The following is a 21,344-nucleotide window of genomic DNA, read 5'->3' as shown; positions in this document are numbered from 1 at the left end:
CTGAACATATATAACGTATACGACATTATGCATTTTTATTTCCAACTCATGTAATACCAGATTTGTGGGTGTCTATTAAGGAGCCATCTTCCCTTTAAATTATTGCCTACATAATTCAGAGTGTGATGTTGCCAAAAGTTCTCTCTGCAGTCAGAGTTGTCAATTCTGACTGCAACTCCCAAACCACGCCCTGAGCCTCCAAAAAAATCAGATGGAGCTTGAAACATCTCTGTGCAGATCTAAATAAGCTTCTCATAAAAGCTCCTTCTGGGAAATGAACTATTTGAAAGGAAGAAGTTCAGGATGTTGGTAGGGAATGTCTTGCACCTTAAAAATATGTCCCAGGGTAAGTTTTTACTAATATTTCTTTTACTCATCTGGTCGGGTAGAAACAAGAGTTAGGGAGTACAATCCAAGTTTGTTCGCTTAGTTTTAAAAGATAAAAGAAGTTAAACTTCAGAGGAGGGGGTATGGAAGAGGCAGTGAGATAATCTCATGCTTCTCCATGTAAGTATTTGATTTTCAAAGCCCACAGCCACACATCCACGTGTAATGGAAGCATTCCCTTTCCCTTTGATGCTTCTCTGCCAGGAAAACAGCAGCCTGAGTTTGCAGGTTCTGCTGAGAAAACGGCCAGAGAAAGTAATTGATACCTTTGGAATTCTGAGTCAAGATCAAAGAGCTCTCTGCTCTGGATGCTCAGGAGAGCTGAAGGTCAGCGCCTTGCCTGCAGGACAGGGAAAGCAGGACCCTCCACTTCTGCTCACACCCCACAGCAAGGGATAAAATCACAAACCCATCAAAGCCCACAGACTTCTCCAAATGCCTTCCAGACATCCAATAGTCCGTATGGGGGGAGTGTGTGCCTGTTCCTCCTTTGAAAAAGAGAAATCTGCCTGATTCCAGCCCCTTGGGAATGTTTATGTTCACAGGAAATCTTCTGCCCAAATCTCTCTTTTGCAAATAAAACAAACAAAACTGCGCTCTCAGCTCAGAACTAGAAACACCCTCTGTGATCCCTGTGCAGCTGCACACCCAGAGCCCTAGCACAGGACAGCAAACACTCCTACACGAAGCATCCAAACACCAGGAGCCCAAGTTCTTCCCCCTCCCCACGGGACAGGCCAGTGACAGGCTCATCCCGAGCACTCAAACAGCTCCTCTCTGATCTGCCACCAAGAGAACAACCTTGGAGCTCAGCATGCCACAGTGCAACACTGTCGTCCTGAGTGAAGCAGTGCTGATGTTCCAAGACTGGAAATTATCTGGAAACCAGGTCATGGAACCACCATGAGGAAATGGGCACAAGGTTCAGGACACAGAGCACACCTGGAGACACGGGTGGAGCACGCCTGGTGTGCTCAAACCTTAAGCAGAAAGATGTCAAAGCCAAGACGGTCAACAAGTGTTGCAGCATCAGGTTATATTCTAGACACAGAATCACAGAATGGCTTGGCTCGAAAGGGATATCCAACCCAAAAGCCCATCCAGCCCCCCGCTGCCATGGGCAGGGACACCTTCCAGTGTCCCAGGCTGCTCCAAGCCCCAGGATCCAACCTGGTTTTCAACACTTCCAGGGATGGGGCAGCCACAGCTTCTCGGGGCAGCCTGTGCCAGAGCCCCCCACCCTCACACGGAGGAATTTCTCCCCACATCCCATCCATCCCTCCGTGTGTCAGTTATCCCAGCCGTGCTCCTTCAGCAGGGAATGAATGAACACATTCCTAGGGCAGGGCAGGGCAGGGCAGGGCACACACTCCAGCGAAGGCTGAGCTAAAGAATGAACATTTAACACCCCCAGCCTGACTTGCTGCCCCTGAGCTGCCAATTCTGTCATCAACCCTCCACACTCGGGCATCTGAGCAGAGTCTGAACAAACTGCCCTTTCTGTAGGCAGGAACGGTTTAAACACAACACGGGAATGTTCCCACAGAAGTTTGGTTTCACAGCTCATACATCCTTTGGCTTCACGAACTTCCCTGAGAGGGGAAACACAGAGCCCTGCTCCTGTAAATCTCAGGGATCATAACTACAAGGCAGTTATTAAATCACTCCAGCCTGGCATGCTGGCAGACCCATGAGCCCAGTATTATGCTGCATTTTAGCACCATTCCTGGTACCAGGATGGATAGCTACAGACAGAAACAGACAGGATTTCACCTCCCTTCACGCACTACCGAAACAGGCATCATTTTTCTGGAGCCCATGGAATCTTTTCAAGTTTATAACATATTTTAATTATATGTATAATAAACAGCTCTCTGTTTTTTTCAGGTCGTTAAACTGCAGGAAAGGAAATTTTTCCAACACAACTGTGCTACAGTTACTAATTAAACCAATTTTAACACTTTTCTGCAACAAGTTGGTAAGGATGATTTATGAGGCTGGCAAACAGCAGGAGGTCAATGTCAAAATAACAGCTGAGCTTATTACAGCCACTTGAAGATTTACTCATGCCATCAAATAGCCACAATGAACAAAAAACCCAACAATTCTACAGACAAGTTTGCTGTATTTTCAGTGGTAGATGCTGGAGAAGGGAAAATAAGCTGGATTCCTGCAGGAGGTCTCTGCTTTCTGTCCCAAATGGGTCTGTTCTCCTGTGGAGATATGGATAATTCCCTATAAATTCACAAAAACAGCCAAAAGAAAAAGGAGAAGGTAAAAAAGCCCCCAAAATACCTCCTGTACTGAGCCAATAGGTAAAAATCTCATTTGCTTGTCATACTTCTTTGTGGGTTCTAGCCTGCCCTTCCCTGGGTACACAGCTACATGAGCATCTTTTAAAAATAAAGAACACAGATGGAATCAGACAGAGCTGATCAAGATAAATCCAGGCAAACACAGATTCCCTGTGAGAGGCATTCCATGAGCTGAGCAATGCCGGCCAAACTGCATTTTCCTTTATAAAAAAAGATGAAGTATTGATTTCAGAACAGTCAGTCAAAGGGAGCAAAGGGTGTAAAACACCTTCAGAGTGATTTAGCAGTAAATCCACACGGGAACACCAGCCTCAATCTCCTTCCTGCTCTGTGGATTGGAGTCACAGCTCCACGCTTGAAGTTACCCTTCCACGACAGAACCCATGCTGGATTCCCTCCCACTTCACCAGGGAGAAAAAAACAGGGAACCTGGAATTTCACAGGTGTGATCTTGTTCCAGGGAAGAATTTTTCTGAGGAGCCTGTGGCACGCTGGAAGAAAAACCAGGAAACAGCAGAATCCAAAAACTGAGGTGAACTTACTAGAATATTTTCCTAACTCCTTTGGCAGCAAAAACCTTGGCCCAGAGACTCTGAACTTTCAAAATTCATTGATCTTGGCAGGAGGCTGTGCCAATTTTCAGGGAGTTGTGGCTGGAATTATTAAATTATTAGAGACAGTTTCCACCTACACTGAACAGTTGTTTTTATATGCCCACGTCCTTAAAACAGCCCTTGCAACATCCCCCCCACCACTTTGGAAGGCAATAGGAAAGAAATCACACGGAGAAGACAAGGAATGGGAGGGGAAGTCCTCGGTTTAAAGAAGGGGAACACACCAATATCTGGCCAGGTAGTTCTGGGAGGAGATTAACAGCATCCGAAGATGAAGGACTGAAAAGTGGCCCCTCTTCACACATAATCTGTATCTCACTCAAATATTCATAAAGACAAGGCAGAACACAGCCAAATTGTCTTTCAAAACCCCAACACACATCAAAATTCAGGGCAATTTTTATGCTTCTTATCAAGAATTTGCATCTTGTAGAGGGACTGGGACAGGCAACTGCTGTTTTATGTTTGGCCTTTAAAGACCAGTACTTTTTCCTTCTTAAACAGCTCACAAAGTAAGTGGGATAAATGATACTGCAGCCTGGAGCTACTCATGCTGCTCCTGACTACCACGCACTGAAAGCGTCATACCCACAGAAGGGCTGGGGACAAACAAACCCTCATGCTCTGCAGGCACTGAGCAGGCTTGGGATCAAATCCCTGATGCAGAGATCCAAGCCAGGCTGTCCCACCTCAGGCAGACACAGAGCAGGGAGCATCCCTGCCCCTGTTGCTCCCAGCTCATCCACAAGACTCCTTTCACCTGTGGCACCCGAAACGATCCAGCCAAGGGCATCTGGCCAGGCTTTCCTGGTTTTGTTTCCTTGGCAATCCATCTTAGGGAAAAAATTACAGAGACTCCTTCACAAGCACATTCCCCCCGTGTTCCCCCTTCCTTGGAATATCGTTAAATAAAAGAAAAAAAAAGGCAAACCAAAAGCAGATGACCCCTAAAAGGATCTTCTCAGCAGGCTTTGCTGACAGCAGGCACAGAAGGACTGAGTTGCTCTTTGCAATGTCTCTAACTCCTAAGGCACGACAGGAACATCCAATTCCAGGGGCAAAGCCCAGCTGCTGCTGGAGGCAGCCCATCAGCTTGGCTGGAGCGTCGCAGAGGCATTCCCACAGCACACAATTCCTGACAGGAATTCCTGGCAGCTGATGTCTGCGCAGGCGGAAGTGATTCTGCCTCAAATACTTCCTTTACCACTGATAACACAATTCCTGCCATGGCCCTGCCAAGGCTGCGCTGATAAGGAGAAGATCTGTAACCCAGTCCTGCTCCCACAGGGATTTATTTTTAGACATCAGATACGGCAAGGCAAACACAGAGACTATGCTGTTTGAAGGGATAATTCTGTGTCAAATGCAAGATGCTGAAGTGATATGAATGTGCATTACAGCACTTGCCTTGAGCAAATGGCTTTTGAGGGAGCAAAGAATATTATCTGGAAAGCATGGAGCTGATCGGCTCTCCATATTCTATTACCAAAACCTACTCAGCTGAAGATAATGTCTTAATTCTTTCCAGTGAAGAGCAGAGTATTTATTCCTGGCAGGAAGCAGATATTTAAGGAATTCCTAATCACTGTTTCTCCTGTTTATATTAATGGCATTTAGCACTCAGTAAAGTAAAACCATATTTCATAAAATCGCAGAATATCCTGGGTTGAGAGAGACCACAGGGCCCAGTCCAACTCCTGGCCCTGCACAGACACCTCAACAATCCCACCCTGTGCATCCCTGGCAGCAGTGTCCAAATGCTCCTGGAGACCTGGCAGGGTTTTTTTAGCATATAGTTATTGAATTACATTATTATCTTCTTAAATTATGAAAGCAATTTAACCCCGTCTCAGTCTAGGGTCAGTTCTTAATGCATGCAAAAGAAAACTTTTCTATCTCACATTTTTAAACCTGGTGAATTTGAGGTTGCCTCAATAGGTCCTACAGAGTTTTGATGAGTTCTTCTCAGTTATTGATTCATAAATCTGATAGAAAACCAACAGATATAAAACAAAGCTTGCACTTGCTAGATGCAAAGTGCTGATGTTGAACAATGTGCATTTTTATCATTTCATAGGTGTAAATAGAGACTCTTCCACAAATGCCTTTTAACCACTTGGAAATGACCTTCTATTTGTACAGAGATTTTTATGAAGACTTACCACCAATGTGCTCCATGAGTGAGAACCAGGTCAAAAAAGTCAAAGGGGAGATACCTTGTATTTTATGTAAACTGAGAAGAAGCTAAATTAGGAAGAAAGTAAATTGAGAAGAAACACTGCATCTCCTTGGGAGACAGACCGTGAAGAAGTTGAACCCCAGTTCTGAACATTTATCCCATGTCAGACTAAAGCACATCCATGAGGCAGAACCTGGCTTTTCATTCGAAATTCAAAATGAACGATGCAGCCTTTAAAATAAACGCAGTAATGAACATAAGGTGTTGGGAAAAAAAGGCCAGTGAATTTTGGGCACTGATGCAATCTGTGAGGCTTAACGTGTTGGTACAGCTTTGACATCACTGCCTTTGCCTGGCAACCAGCAATTTCCTGGGATGCCACACGTACCTGGCTGGCCAGCCACAGGTATGGGGAAGATATTGCTGTTGGAAGCAGTGTGGAAGGATATTTCTGAGGAGAAAAAGCCCCCCAAAACGCGCCCAGCTTCACTATCACAGTGCAAAGATAAGAAGAGCACAAATCCTTTTTCATACCTCTTAGCAATTTAATTTAAAATGATCTCATGAGGTGAAATGCCAGGCTATTAATATTTCTTGCACCATGAGACCATATTATAAGTGACATAAATGTTACAAAACAACCTGAAATTTGGCCAGGCTGTTAATAGACGGCATTACACAATTCCTGACATGGACAGATAATACTGTATTTCTACTATGCAAATTTCTAACAGTGAATAGATTTTGAAAGCAGTTTACACCCACCAGCCCCTCAGATGCAACTCAGTAATTCTCTATTAGGTGCCAAGCTGTCACTTCCCATCACTCCAGCCCACTGCTATTCTCTGCTCTACCTCGGGAGCACAAAGGAGCCTCCAACTTGATTAAAATGCATGAGCCCTGTGTGAACCTATTTTTAAATCTCCCAACTAATACCGCTGTTGTATTAACAGCTTTCATTTATTTTACCATTAATACTGGTATTCTAAGGAAGTGCTGCAATACTTTATCTTTTTGCATTTCAGCAGCAAAGCTCTTGTTCTCAAAGAGATTTTTCACCATATAAAAAAAGTCCTGACACTGTGGGGATTTACCAGAAACCTGCTTAGGAAAAGGAAGCAATTAGAGGCACAGAGGGCCAAAGTTACCTCACTTAGGCACAAATTTTGCTTTAGGTGCACAAATAGCTAAACACGTAGGGTTTTTCAGAGGCAGATGTGGTGGAAACAGAGAACTGACCCCTCAACACACAGAGAGTCTCAATTTTATGACAGCTCTTCTCATGCTGCCGCCAGACCCTGTTTTCTTCCTGCTTTCACAGCGCAGACACAGAAAACAGCTCAGGGCTGAGATAACCAGTAACAGCTCAATAACCAATACCATTTTTATTTCCTGTGCTACATCCTCCCACAGTTTTTTCCACACAGACTTCCTCTGGTTACAGCCTCTGGTCTGGTTGTGCCAGGGGTCCAGTGAGCAAGAGCAGGGGAAGCTGCAGGAGTAGCAGTGACATCACAAAAAGCACTGCTGAATCACTCCTGCTTGTGGGAGCTTCCCAGCAGAACATGCTTCAGGAAAACCTGGAAAGGATGTATTAGCTGATTTTACTTCTGCCTCTCACAATCATGAAGATTGAACCCTGCAGGTCTGCCCTGCCATTCTGAAAACATCCCAGGAAATGCTTAAACCCACGAAAGAATTAATTATTGGTCAACAAAACAATGTGCCACGCACAGCCTGTGCTCCCTCTCCAGTTGCACATTGTGCCGAACATCCCTGGATGATGGGAGGGAGAACTCAGAGGACCACAGGATGTAAAAACCACACCTGTGTGGACACAGAGCTGCTCCAACACAAAACTTCTCTCCAGAATGAGTGAAAAATTAGTTGTGTCAAATCAGCAAATTACCAGGAGACAGAAAGCAGGGACATGGATCAGCCACGCTGTTCCTACACACAGAAAATGAAAATAAACAGTTTTCAGCAGAGTGAGGACTGCTCCTGCTTGCCCATTTCCCAGGGAGCTCCATGGGAACTGAGCTCTTTGCACTCTCTTTGTGCCCAGTACTTTGTGTCGCTGGCTCTGTCAGTGTGTGCCTGTGTCTGCAGAGCCCACACAACAGCAGAACCGACCCTCCCAGAGCCACCAAGTGTGAGCAACAGCAGATCCCAGCCCTGAACAAGACCCGAGCTCCTTTCCAGCTGGAATTTTAGGCAGACCGAGAAAAAAAAACCAGCTGCATAATTCTGCTTGCAAAAGTGTCAAGTATGGCAGCCTGAAAGGCTGTAAATAATTCACTCAGTATTACAGGAAATGTTTTACAAATGAAAAGGTTGTAACCTCCTTTTGGCTACAAGGCTGGCAGATGCTGGAGACATTCCTGCTCCTCTAAGTGCAGAACAAAATGTGTCCTGTTTATGAGAAACTCCTGGGTCTCAGCCCTCCCTGGAAAATGCTTCTGCCTGTATTCCTGAGGGAGGGATCACAGAGGAGCAAAGCCTGCTCACTTCCAGAAACGCAGCTCAGGCTGACGAGCAGTTTCTGGTATTTTGATGACACAGCTGCTGCAATGCACAATGCAGAGCTAAGGGAAGGGGCAAATTTGATTTATTTATATTTACATAAATACATTCACACAATTGTTTAATCACACACACACACACACACAAACCAAAAACACACACGCGGTGATTACAGACGATTCAAGACTGAATGTCTGATACAGTCTTAAAACAGTGACATCAGCCAAATCCAGTCGGAATAAAACCATCTCTAAGCTCAAAGGAGAGCTCCACATGACTTAGTGTGAATTCTGTCCTAGCACACAGAAGCAATTCCAGATAAAGCCTCTATAGCTTTAACTTCTTGTCACTCAACAATCCAGTAACAAACTAAATAAGCCTCAGTGGAGGTCCCTCTACACCTCCCCACCAGGTCAGTTAGCAGGAAGCACAAGGTGTCTTGTGTATAAAAGAAATCCAAGACTCACCTGTATGTTGCCAAAGTCCACGTTTTCATAGTGGAAATGTGCACACTCAGCCATCTTCGGGAAGTGCCCCTTGGTAAAGGATAACCTGGAGCACACCAAGAGCACACCATGAGATGGATGCAGACCGCTCAACACAGGTAAACAACATGTGCTGATACAAAACAACAACTTTCTCACCCTAAAGCCAAGGGAAGACAGGGATTTTGATGTGATGCACCAAAACAGTGGGGAAGGGAACCGAGTGAGAAAGGAAAGCTGAAATACCAAGTGGATTTTCCACTGCATCCCTACAGAACTGTGTGTGACATTCCAGCAGCACTACATCCCAATGCATCCCTGCAGAGCAGTGTGACATTCCAGCAGCACCACATCCCACTGCATCCCTACAGAGCCCTGTAACATTCCAGCAGCACCAGCTCCCACTGCATCCCTACAGAGCCCTGTGTGACATTCCAGCAGCACCACATCCCATTGCATCCCTGCAGAGCCGTGTGACATTCCAGCAGCACCACATCCCACAGGCGTCCGGACACGGAGCAGGGACAAGCAGCTGCACCTCACAAATGCACATCCACAGCCTTACACGAGACACAAGGAAAGCAGAACTTTACCTGTGAAAGGCATCACAGCCCATCAGTCCCGGGGGGATGTATCTGAGGGTGCAGAACAAACTCTATTTATCCTTTGCCTTTTGCAAATTCAAAAGTCAGGCATAATTATTCCCAAGTGTCTCCAGTCACACTGGTGGCTGCCGGGGAGCTCCTCTGGCTCTGCAACATGCTCCTGCTTCTGCCGAAGCTATTATAGACTCCTATAGATATTCCTGGTGGTGAGCCAATGAGATTGTCATTATCTAGCTCCCTCTTCCCACGGGAATACAAGTGGGAAGTGAGATGCAGCATCTGGCTGCTCAGCACTGGAACAAAGGGCCATTTCCCTCTCAGCAGAGCACTAGAGGGGTGAGCTGAAGGCTCAGATCCATCAATCTCGGGGAGTTCTGCTCCTCAAGTCAGCATTTTTAGCAAAGTAATATTGATTGTTTCTGATCCCCATTGCTGCAAGCATAATGACTCGGTTTACAGTCTCTGGAAGACAAGCAGAGACAGAAATACAGCATGAACCCACAGGGGGGAAAAAAAAAAAAACAAAACCTGGGAGATCGGGGAAGAAAAAATATCCCTTAGAAAAGAAAACTGTAAAATCCATTCAAATGAAGCTACAGAGGGCAGAATGCAAAAAGAAAAAAAATCGGATAAAAAATACATACAGGCCACCCACTTGTCCTGGTTTAGCTTTCCACAGCATAAGGAGACAGGGAAAATTATCTCATTTACACATTGCCTGGGCTTCTTTTGAGATTTTTCTGTATATGTTCTATTGTGGGGTTTTTTTAATTAATCACCTTCAGGAAGAATCGCTAAAGAAAACTAAAAACACTGCAACAGTGAGGTTCAAAACTCTACCTAGCTTTGTTTCTATGGCCAGGAAGAGGAGAATGAGCCAGCAAAACCTCTCATTCCCAGTTTCAGGTTCCATTAGCTCAAACTGCCTTAGTTCCACATGGATTTTGGTTGCTCTGCTGAAGACACACCATCACAAATTGTTGCTGAATGCCCTGCACCGCAGCACAACAGCCAAAACTCCGCAGAGCCAAACTGGAAGCCCAGGAAAGATGGGAAAATCACAGAACTCTGCTCTTACTTTTTCACATTCTTCACTTTCATGCTGGCTGTGCTGCCGCAGGACCGGAGCGGCAGCTCCCCCGGGATGTCGGGAATGTCGGCACCTCTGGCCTGCAGGGAAGGAGACAGGAAAAGCAAAGAAGTTACAACACGGCTGCAAGCTCTGGACCCTGCCTGCTGAGCAGGAGCCCCTCTGTTCTGTATGGGGGTACAAACCTCAGACGTGCTCAAGTTGGATTCCGCCTTTTATGCAGGGAAAGCTGACCCTTGGGATGGGGATCGGGGAGGTGACAATCTCTTCCTGCCCCAAGCCTTGCTAACCCTTGGTGTAACTGTGAAATCCAGTGTTTAATCCATTGCTACTTCTGGTTTCTAAAGCGGAGATTTTCAGAGGTGGGAGTGAAATAGATATTCCCAAACTCCACACTTGGACTCCTCCTTAAGTACCTAATTTTCCAGACATCTGTGCATTTAGATTCAGGCAGAGGCACTGCAAAAAGCTGGATTGCTCACTCAGTGGAAAACAAGTTAATGACAGAGCTGCTTATATATGGGAAGTGAACTTCTAAAATAGATATTTGAAGCTATTGGTTTAAGTGCTTGAGGATATTAAAATTCCTTAATCACTAAAATTCATTTATTTCAGTGAGGCCAGAGCTCCAAACTCCCTTCTATCTGTTCTGTCATACTTTCCCATCCCCTCCTTTCTCCAGCTGCCTTTGCCTAAGCCATGAGCTCTGCTGGGGTTAAATTCTCCATCACGAGGGACACAAAGACTTGGCTCCACGGATTTCTCCCACTGTGGTCCAGAGGAATGAGGGGGTTCAGTGAGGCTTCTATGGAGTGAACAGTGATCAAACAGCAAGACCAGCAAAGCTTCACAGAGAAGGAGGAGAAAAACAACTGTTGCTGGCAAAAAATTACCCATCAATGATGTGGGTGACATCAACTGAATGAGCTTTTTCTGCTTCAGGCAATGCACTAAATGCACATGAAAAATGTCTCAAAGAGGGAATGCTGAACCAAGAGGAAGAAAGGCACTTCAGTGTTACTTCTCTTACAGGCCTGGAACCAAAAAGCATTCCATCAAATCCCTTTTCTAATGACAGGAGCAAACAGATGATTGCCCTGATGTTACATCAGTCCTAATGGTGCTAAGCTGGTCCAGCAGATCCCTGAACAGAGTTGGATCTGTACCAAAGCTGTGGCTGATAACAGAACAAAGCTGCATTCTGCAGTGTGAAATATGGAGAAATTGGTCTCCACCCCCAAAGCTATACAGGTGAACCACCACAACCCAAGCTAGCAGCCCATGTGTGGGATGGACACCAGGACAATCTCTGTCACCCCTCCCTGAAGCTCCCACTTCACCCTGCCACAGGCCACCTGTACCTGAGCTTCACCACATCACCAAGAGCTGCAGCGAGTAAGTCAATGTCATTCTCCTGCTTGTTTTCATCAAGCAGACCAGTGCCAGAGAAAGAGGGATTCGTCCCACTGGACCCCAGACAGGCACAGGGGGAGGCTACAACCACGTTATTCATGTGAGGGTCCTGCTACAGTCAGCAGGGACACTCTGGTACTTCAGGTCCATTCCCCTGCTTCAAACAATGGGAGGAGAGTCCTGGAATGGTTTGGGTTGGAAGGAACCCTACAGACCATCCAGTCCCACCCCTGCCATGGGCAGGGACACCTTCCACTGTCCCAGGCTGCTCCAAGCCCCATCCAGCCTGGCCTCAGACACTCCAGGGATCCAGGGGCAGCCACAGCTTCTCTGGGCACCCTGTGCCAGGGCCTGCCCACCCTCACAGGAAAGAATTTCTTCCTAACATCCCATCTAACTACTGTCAGTTTGAATCCATTCCCCTTGTCCTGTCTCTCCAGGTCCTTGTCCACAGTCTCTCTCCATCTTCCTTCTCAGCCCCTTCAGGCTCTGGAAGTCCACAATTAGGTCACCCTGAAGTTTCTCTTCTCCGGGAGGAGCAATCCCAATTCTCTCAGCCTCTCCTCAAAGCAGAGCTGCTCCATCTCTCTGATCATTCTGGTGCCTCCTCTGGGCAAAGCCAAGCAGGCTGCAGGGGTACCCACCCCCCTGGACACAGGGCTCCAGGCTAAACCTGGCTCTGAGGAGATGAACCCCAAGCTGCAGTCATCCACCAGCTGCACCCATCCAGCTCCTGGTTCTTCCAGCACTGCCCTTGGAAAATCTGTTCTGAGTGAGCTCCACCTTTTGAGCACTACTGAATAAATGTGAGTCCAGGTCACTCTCTCTCCCAGCTGCACCTTCCACAGCCCTGACCACAGCCAGTGCTCTGACCCCACTGTCCCACAGACCTACACAACAAGCACAGCCACTCACCAGAGGAAAACAGGAACAAGGACTGTACACTTCAATAAACCTGCCCTGGGCTGACTGACATACTGAGCACACAATCACTTCAGGACGTAACAGGATACTTGAGAGTGTCATTGTGAATTTTAGTATTGAGAGGATCACCAATTTAATAAACCTTACAGGTCTTTTACATAAGAAAATAACTAATTACAAGAATAAATCCGCCATCCCAATAAGCTGCTTTTAGGCCAAGCTGGATGTTCTTGCTTAATTTTCTAAGCAACAGAATTTCTGTAGGAAGAAAAGTAATTTTTCTTCTCCATCAGGAGTAGGAGCTGGTGGGATATTAAAATGGATAAACAATCTGACAGAAAATGTGGGCTTTAAGCCAGCTTGCAGCAGTGGGCAGAGACCTCCCTGGATCTGACTCAAAGCAGCGTAGGCGAAACTCACACCTCCAGGAGCCCAAAATGCCAGCACCTCTCTTGGAAAAGTTGTATTATCCTCTCCTTCCCAGTGGAGTTAAGTCCAAATTGAGCTGGATTTCTGCCTCTCCCATCTCCCGCATCCAGTTACCTGGACAACAATGAGATGAAAGGCAGTAATTAACTCCAGGGGTTTTTCCAATTAGATCTGAGCTCCATGGACTGCTGTACAACAACGATCTCGCCAAGGCTCACAGCTGAAGCAAAAGCACAGAAAGGTAAGGGCACAGAACTTGTGCAAGCTCAAATCCTTAATAAGAGGTACCAACATGAGAAAAAAACTTGGTGAAGAGATGGATACCAAAAAAGAAACTTACTGCAATTTTAGAAACTGTATCACCGCTAAATAACCACAACTCCTTTCCATTCAAGCCAAAGATACACAGCTACATAAAATGGATTTTATACACTATTTTGTATCTGTTTTGGTGCAAAACCTGGCATATAGCATGCAGGTCACTCTCCCCTCAAAACACGAACAAAACCCTCCAAATGAGATATGTCATCTTTTGTGCTCTGTGTCAGAGTAATTTAATTTTAAAAATAATTTTGAAACAGTTGGATTATTTACCTCTGAAAATTAGCTACTGGGCATCATCAGTGGCTTCTCACTTCCCTATTCTCTACGCATCGCCGTGCTGTGGAAACCTGGTAATTGCAGACCAAATCTGTTTATGCAAATTGTTTAGTCCCATTTTCACAGCTGAATGTCACTGCTGTATCAATCTGCTCTGGTCCAACACTTGGTAAACAAATTAGAGCTCAACCCAGAACTCAGAGAACCGATTTATCAGGAATTTCAGTCTCACCTCTGCAGGGTGGTGCTTTGAGGCACCACCACTTCACCAGCGTGCCCTGCACCAAGGAATTCTCCTTCCAAAAGCTGCACTTGTATCAGTAGTCGTTGAAACAATACTGCGGAAAGTCAGTGTTTTGTCACAGATACCTTGCAGGAATTGCCAGGCAGGAAGATTTCACTAAACCTTTCCTCTAGGGAAGAGGAAGAAAGCCTGTCTGCCTGTCCAACCCTCCCACAGATACAGGATCACAGAATTGTTAAGGGTGGGAAAGGCCTCTGAGATCAAGACCATAACTTGCTGCCACCACACTGTGCCCACCACTAAACCATGTCCTAAGGTTCCACATCCACACGTTTTTTGAATACTTCCAGGGACAGTGACTCCACCCGTGACCTGGGCAGATGTGTCAAGGCTGGACAGTTCTTTCCAGGAAGAAATTTTCCCCGATATCCACCCTGAGCCTCCCCTGGCCCAGCCTGAGGCCGTTCCCTCTCCTCCTGTCCCTGTTCCCTGGGAGCAGAGCCCGATCCCCCGGGCCGTCCCCTCCTGTCGGGGAGTTGTGCAGAGCCACAAGGTCCCCCCTGAGCCTCCTTTTCTCCAGGCTGAGCCCCTTTCCCAGCTCCGTTCTCTTCCCTGGACACGTCCAAGTGCTGCTCCTAATCTTCCTGGGAATCCGAGAGCAGAATCTGAGAGCTCTCACAAATCCGTCTGTTTAGCTTTAAGCATCTGAAATTTCTAGTCTTTTTATTTATAGACATGATTTAGAAAACTTCAGCTTTGTGCTCTCTAGCACACAAAACCTTAGTCATAAATAATTTATATGTAACGATTCCACGGCAGAATATGAAAGGATTTTCTCCTAGAAAGTCTCCTTGCATTTATCAGAAAACATGTCAACCTGTCTCCCTCACATGCAGAGACGTAACACAATCTGAAAATATGTGTAAAACTCAACACAACAGTCCAGTGAACACGACGTGATGAAGTTTCCACCTTGGTATCCTCGACAGGAGAGAATACTGAACCACTGCAAAACACACAACCCTTCTCCTGCTGCCTCTGACTTACTCTGGGATGCACAAGAAACCTTGGATCCTCTCCAGTAATCCCATAGCTGGTTTTCCACAGGACTACAGAAAGACCCCTGAGGAGGCACCACAGATACACCTCAGCAGGTGGCTGAATCCAGGTGAGATTTCTGAAGGCAGGAATTTAATCCAAGGTTATCATAAAGCAAGAATAACTATTAAACAGGCACTAACATTTATTCAATTTCTACTGTCAGTCTCTCACCAAAACCAGTTTGGAGGGACCAGATTGCTCTGGATTCTGTCAGCACATGGCCTTGTTTCTAAAAACAGCAGAGCTGATTCCAAATGCTGCTTGGTTTCCATGACAGTCCTTCCTTTACATCATCTTCATTTCCCCTCAATTTTCTTGGAAGGAAAAATACAAAAAGAGGGAAAAAACCTAAACCCCCTTTAGAGTTCTGAAAAACACTAAAGCTTTGCTTCAGTGTTACTTCTTTGCTGGAGAACAGGAGGGAACAGAAATGTTTCAGGAGAAGTCATTACTCTGTAGGGAGCAGTAATTCCTTCACTAGGCAGGAGGAGAAATGAAGAGGTCTGAAGTGGGTGCTCATGTACAAGGACATCAATAGCTACCCCAAATTTTGGGTACTGACTCACTACACAGAGCTGGCTCAGCATCCACTCCATCAGAAGAGTTTGCTCTGCAGCACTAAAAAGGAAGTGTCCCACAAAAATCCTTGCTCCCTGAGGTGGAAGGCAATGGCTCCATCAGCACCTGCTCTCAAGAATTACAGCCCAGGAACTAACCTGGAGCACAATGAAGGAAGAAATTTGGTCCATCTCAGCTTTGACCCTGCAGCCTTTAACGCACTCCAGGGAGACAAAGTTCTCTCTGCTCTTCCTTCAGATGCTGTGACAACTACCCTAGTTCTCCACAATAAATAAATCAACAAAGGAAAGGAAGAATGCTCCACTTAATGGAAAGTCACCATGTCCGAGCTGCTCCAAGTCATTCCGAAGGAAGGACCCCAATTCTGCAACATCTATCCCTAAAAGGATTAAGATGTACTGAGCACAGCAAGGCTACAACTGGGTCACTGTTTTGAACAGCAGAAAAATGCATGGGAATGAATGAAGAGACAACATTCACCTCAAAGTGCCAGAGGTACAGGGGCAATATGATGGAAATGCGAATGTTGGCCAAATTCTTCATGTTACCACTTTCCGTGGATTCAGTTAGTGGAACCAAATCAATTTCTTAAGTATTTTCATACATTCCATACATACATGACTCCGTCACATTAGCACATTGCAGCTACAGTTTTCAGAGCTGCTTAAGACGTTTGTACACATTTAAAATAAAGCAGCAACACCCAGTACAGATAGCCAGGTCTGACAATGCCATCTTAAACAAAAGCATGTGCTTGTCATACTACAGCAGCTTTTCCAAAGAAGTTTAAAATAACATTGAATAACCCCCTCTAAAACTACACTTCTTAATTGACATGGAAGGTTGTGGTCTCCCCATCCCTGGAAGTGTCCAAGGCCAGGCTGGGTGGGTTAGTGGAAGATGTTCCTGGGATAGTGGAAGATGTTCCTGTCTATGGCAGGGAGTGGAACTTCATGGGCTTTAAGATCCTTTCCAACACAAACCATCCTGTGATTCTGTGATTTTAAGGATCAATCCTGTGCTGTTCATGTTCTCATCAGCAGAGCGCAGCACGGACACATTCAGTAACACCCAGCACAAGGATGTTTTCCAGAGTGAGAAATACTGGAACCTTTTAATTTAATTTTTCTTTCTTTTTTTTTTTTTTAATTGAAGTCATCACTTAGCTCCTTCCTTAGTGCTAATATCCTTTCTGGCTGGAGGGGTGCTTTAGGTGCAGAGCTCAAGGCCAGGACGGCCTAAGTAATTAGAGGTAGTACTGACCTTTTTGTGGAATGAGGAGAAACACTCACCCAGCCAGAGATGCCTTTAAAATCTCATGGCAACTGAGATAATGGGATAGAGAAAAGGAATGAAAAAATGACAAGTGCCTACAGTGAGGAAACTTTGAACATTGGCAATGCACATTCTTAATCCCACGTCTAAGAAATCTGCATTCAATAAAGACATTTGAATGTGCATCGTTTTGTGAGTTTAGAACTTTTAATTCCATTTTCCACATTCCCAATTCCGAACTGCTCCAACCAGTGCTTACTTCATGGTATGTACAAAAGGAAATTATTCTGGTTTTTTTTTAAAGGACCACACAGAACGTGGGTTTTATACTCCCAGTGTCTCCACTAAACGAGGGGAGGGGAAGGGAGGGGAGGGGAAAGGGGAGGGGATGGGGAAGAGAAAGGGGAGGGGAACAGGGACAGGAAAGGGATGGGGAAGAAATAAGAAAAAGCCAAACAAAAAGACCCCAACACTTTAAAGCATTGCCATGAGCTGGCAAATTGGGGGAAACCGCTCATTCCGGAGACTTAGCATCACAGAGGAGTTAGTCCAGGGCATCCATCTACCATAGTTTAAAGGATCAGCCTGGAATGAAAAAAAGAACAAACTCTTCACTATTTGTCTACTGCGTTTTCAAATAAAGATCTGCAGCTCATGGATATGTGGGTAAAACCTTCTCCAGCTCCCTTGTAAAACCACTGAAGTGGAATCCAAGACATGGAACAAGCAGTTTGGCAGTTCTGAGCACCTCCTTTGGCACCGCCACTGCCACTGTGACCAAAATTCACCTCTGCACAGCAGCGTGGTTTTGTGCCATAGTAACATTTCCCAAGTGAGCCTTTAAATTTAGAGACACGGATTTTTGCTGATTCTCTGCACCTGAATCCAGCGCGCCCAAGAGGTGCTGGTGATTCTCAGCAAAACAGTCTCACACTTGTGTTTTTCTTCACCGAATCCATAGTTTTAGGGCTAAAAGGAGTGCAACCAAGCACAAGCGAACGATCAGCTACTGAGGGCAGCATTAGCATGATAACTCCCTGACAGCCCTAAGTTCGGAGCTGACATTATTATAGTGAAGCCTGATTACCATTCTCAAAGCCCTGGGCTCAGGAGCTGCAGGGTACAGTACACAGCCTCACACAATGGCAGGCAGAGTGGCTCAGGAATGTACTTGCTTTAAGAACAAAAATCCCACATATAATATGCGTGGGAAAGGCAGCCAGGGTTAGAGTCCTACTTCTGTACAACCTACAAAATAAATTATAGAGAAAAGCCACAGAAAACAGAACATCCAACAAGAACAATACTTTTGATTCCAGTTTCTTGTTGGTCAAAAAAGAGACCCCAAAGATCCCAGCTACTCTTTGATGCACAGAGGGAGGAGAGGATCCTAATCATGGCTTGTATGTAAAAGGACAATTGGAGCTTGGGTTGTTATGGTAGAAAGCAATTTCTCATCACATAAAACCCAACAGAGCTGGATTCAGGCTCAAACAACCAAATCCCACTCTGGTAAGTCCCCCGGCCACAGCCAGTGATTATGCAAATAACAATGTGATGTTATGTTATAGGTATAAATCGGATTAGCAACTCAGGAGTTGTCCCAGTGCAGCAGCAGCAAGATGGGGAAGCTGGAAAAAAACAGCAGCCTGACGTTCAAGCCCAGCATCTGAGTCAGTACAATTACAGGAATTTATATTTCTGTGTGTTAAGCCAACCTGGGCTCAGCTTTTGTTTACAGAAAAGAGCTGTTTCCAATGGCATGAGCACAAAACTGGGATCCACTGCACTCCCTGCCCAAAGCCTTGTGACAACACAGCAATGTGAGGAATGTGTCCGCCTGTAGCACGCACTTTATGCCATACACTGTCCACAAACTTCTGACCAACACAACGAAAGAGTCACTTCATCAACTCTGTCCAAGGGTATGGGGAAAGCTCGGCCTGGGATCACACACCAGGCTCCACAAACTGGGCATGACTCCTCACTCCTACCTGCCACCAGGAAAGGTGACACGTGCTGGAAACAGGAGGCACACTGCTCTCCAGAGATTACCTGGTGTCACGCAGATGAGGCCAGAACAGGACACTTTGATGCTCAAAGACCTGGGAAGGTGGATATTGACCATGGGGATGCTCCAGGGCTGGAGCCCCTCTGCTCTGGAGCCAGGCTGGGAGAGCTGGGGGTGCTCACCTGGAGAGGAGAAGGCTCCAGGGAGAGCTCAGAGCCCCTGGCAGGGCCTAAAGGGGCTCCAGGAGAGCTGGAGAGGGACTGGGGACAAGGGATGGAGGGACAGGACACAGGGAATGGCTTCCCAGTGCCAGAGGGCAGGGATGGATGGGAGATTGGGAACTGGGAATTGTTCCCTGTGAGGGTGGGCAGGCCCTGGCACAGGGTGCCCAGAGCAGCTGTGGCTGCTCCAATCCCTGGGAGTGCCCAAGGCCAGGTTGGAGGGGCTTGGAGCAATCTGGGATAGTGGGAGGTTTCCCTGCCATGGCAGGGGTGGGACTGGATGATCTGTAAGGTTCCTTCCAACCCAAACCATTCCATGATTCCATGAATAATCTATGCCCTGGCAATCTGTGCCCTGCCAAACCACGGTATTTAATCAAATCCCAAAAAACATCGTGCAGCCTTCCACCAACACCAATACCATGCAGCAAAACAGAAATGTGGGGAATGATTTAAATAAAGTCAGGCTAATGATTACCAACATGTTCATGAAATAACTGATCATTTTATAATTAAAAAGGCTGAATCATGGCAAAACAAAAAAAATGAATGCCTACAACATTCAGAAAGATCAACTTTGACATGACTTGTTTGTCTCTTGGGCTTAAATTGAGGGATGAATGGGGTGAAAGGGGATGATGGAAGGGGATGGATGAGCAGACTGCTGATAACCTTCAAAAACTGTTCCATCTTTTCCTGCATTACGGTGACTAAGAAGACATGGACACTGATTTAAAAAAAAAAAACCCAAAAAAACAACAACAACAAAAAAACAAACAAGCAAAAAACCCCAACCACTTTTTAATAAGAGATTTCTTTCATTTCTTTCCCTTCCTAAATATTCCACCTTATTTTAAAGCAGCTGGTACTAGGGAAAAGTGATTGACAAATTTTACCTCCCAAATAAGTGCATTTCAAGCAACTGTGGCATTTCCTGTAATCTGACAACAAAACACGCAAAGAAAGAGATCAGCTTCGGAACGGGGTGGGAGGGCAAGAGGTGGAGGGTCGTGACGGTGTAATTCTGACTTCAGAGCTCCCGGTAGGGAATAAGACGGAGTAGCAACAACAGCATCCCCAGCACCACGGGAACAGAACCACCAGCAACAGCAGCCTGGCTGAGCCAGAATTAGGAAAAAAAATGACAAACAGGGTGCATTAAAATTGGTCATCATGGTGCACGAGAAACTGCATTGATCCGGCCTTAGCAAATTCTAAATCATTCCTTCATTTTGCTGTACAGAAACAGACTTTGAAACAGATATTTGCAAAACATAATTTGGATCTCCTGGCTCCCCACTGTAGTGCCAGAGTGCACACACTGGAAAGGCTGTAAATGTAACCAGAAACTATTGCTGCTCTTGCCTACGAAAACTAAAAGATTGCTATGAATTAATACTTCCTGCCAAAAATACAGTACCCATTCTGGATTAATTGAACTTATTTAATTGGCAAACACAAATGGAAGCCAATGTGCCAATTAAGCGATTGCCCCAATTTCTGAAGATTCTCGGGGACAAGCTTGTGCTGGGAGCCAGCCTGTGAAATGAAAAGGCCCCTCTAACCAAGAAGCAGAGAAAGAACCTCACACAGCAACAGAAACCCTTGCCAAAAGCTTAACGAGGGAAAATAATGCTAGATTCATGCAGCAATAACAAGGAAAAGCAAGTTATGCGGATTGAAAAGGAAATACAGGTTACTGTTGCAATGCCAGACCAGAACTGCTTTGACAAAATATTATTGCACCTGATGCCTGCCTGGTGTGCTGGCCTGTCCCAAAACACTGATGTCAGATCAGTGCCTGTGCTGTCCACACTTTCTGGACTCCCACTTTTATCCCACCCTTACCTCTGTTATCCCTGTTTCCCAGCCTGCAGCAATTCACATGAGAATGCTGCCCAGGGCTGAACACAGAGGACACACTGCGGTTCCTGCAGGATTAACAACACAGTTCTGACTCACTAATCCAGGCAAGTCAAGAGCTTGAGGACCTTCAGCAGCACAAAACCAACATCCAAACATACAGGTAACACTTTCCATAGCATTTAAGGCAGTGATCCCTCAGACTCAGAGCCAGAAGCCAAATGCTGGAGCATTTAGATGGAGAACCATCTAAGTCAGCCTCTGATGCTGTCAGAGCTCCTGGAGAATTTGGACAACACCCTCAACACAGGGTGGGATTGCTGGGATCCTTGGCCCTCCTGTTCAGGGCCAGGAGATGGACTCAATGACTAGTGGGTCCCTTTCAGCTCAGGAGATTCCATGATTCTAAAATCATTTTCTACAGAATTATTCAAGCCCTTTAAAAAACAGCAGAAAACCCCCACAATTTCAGCTTCATATCTCCTA

The 21,344-nt window shown here is 45.8% G+C and overlaps 1 protein-coding gene across 3 annotated transcripts in view; it reads right to left on the bottom strand.

Annotated features, from left to right (window-relative positions):
* Window positions 1-21,344, bottom strand: part of ARHGAP32 (Rho GTPase activating protein 32) — a 216,407-nt gene that overhangs the window by 117,531 nt on the left and 77,532 nt on the right. For all 3 annotated transcript variants that reach the window (XM_066203621.1, XM_066203624.1, XM_066203622.1), the window contains 3 exons: window positions 10,187-10,278; window positions 9,097-9,138; window positions 8,486-8,570 (listed from right to left, as the gene is read on the bottom strand). In XM_066203621.1, coding sequence (XP_066059718.1) covers window positions 8,486-8,570; window positions 9,097-9,138; window positions 10,187-10,278 — 219 coding nt within the window. The remainder of the gene's footprint in view (window positions 1-8,485; window positions 8,571-9,096; window positions 9,139-10,186; window positions 10,279-21,344) is intronic.

This window comes from Chamaea fasciata, unplaced genomic scaffold (genome assembly GCF_029207755.1).
Source record: "Chamaea fasciata isolate MVZ Bird 193981 ecotype frontalis unplaced genomic scaffold, bChaFas1.0.hap1 SCAF_24, whole genome shotgun sequence".
Taxonomy (NCBI): Eukaryota; Metazoa; Chordata; class Aves; order Passeriformes; family Sylviidae; genus Chamaea; species Chamaea fasciata.
The sequence above is the reverse complement of the archived record's forward strand: the minus strand, read 5'-3'. Positions and strand labels throughout refer to the sequence as shown.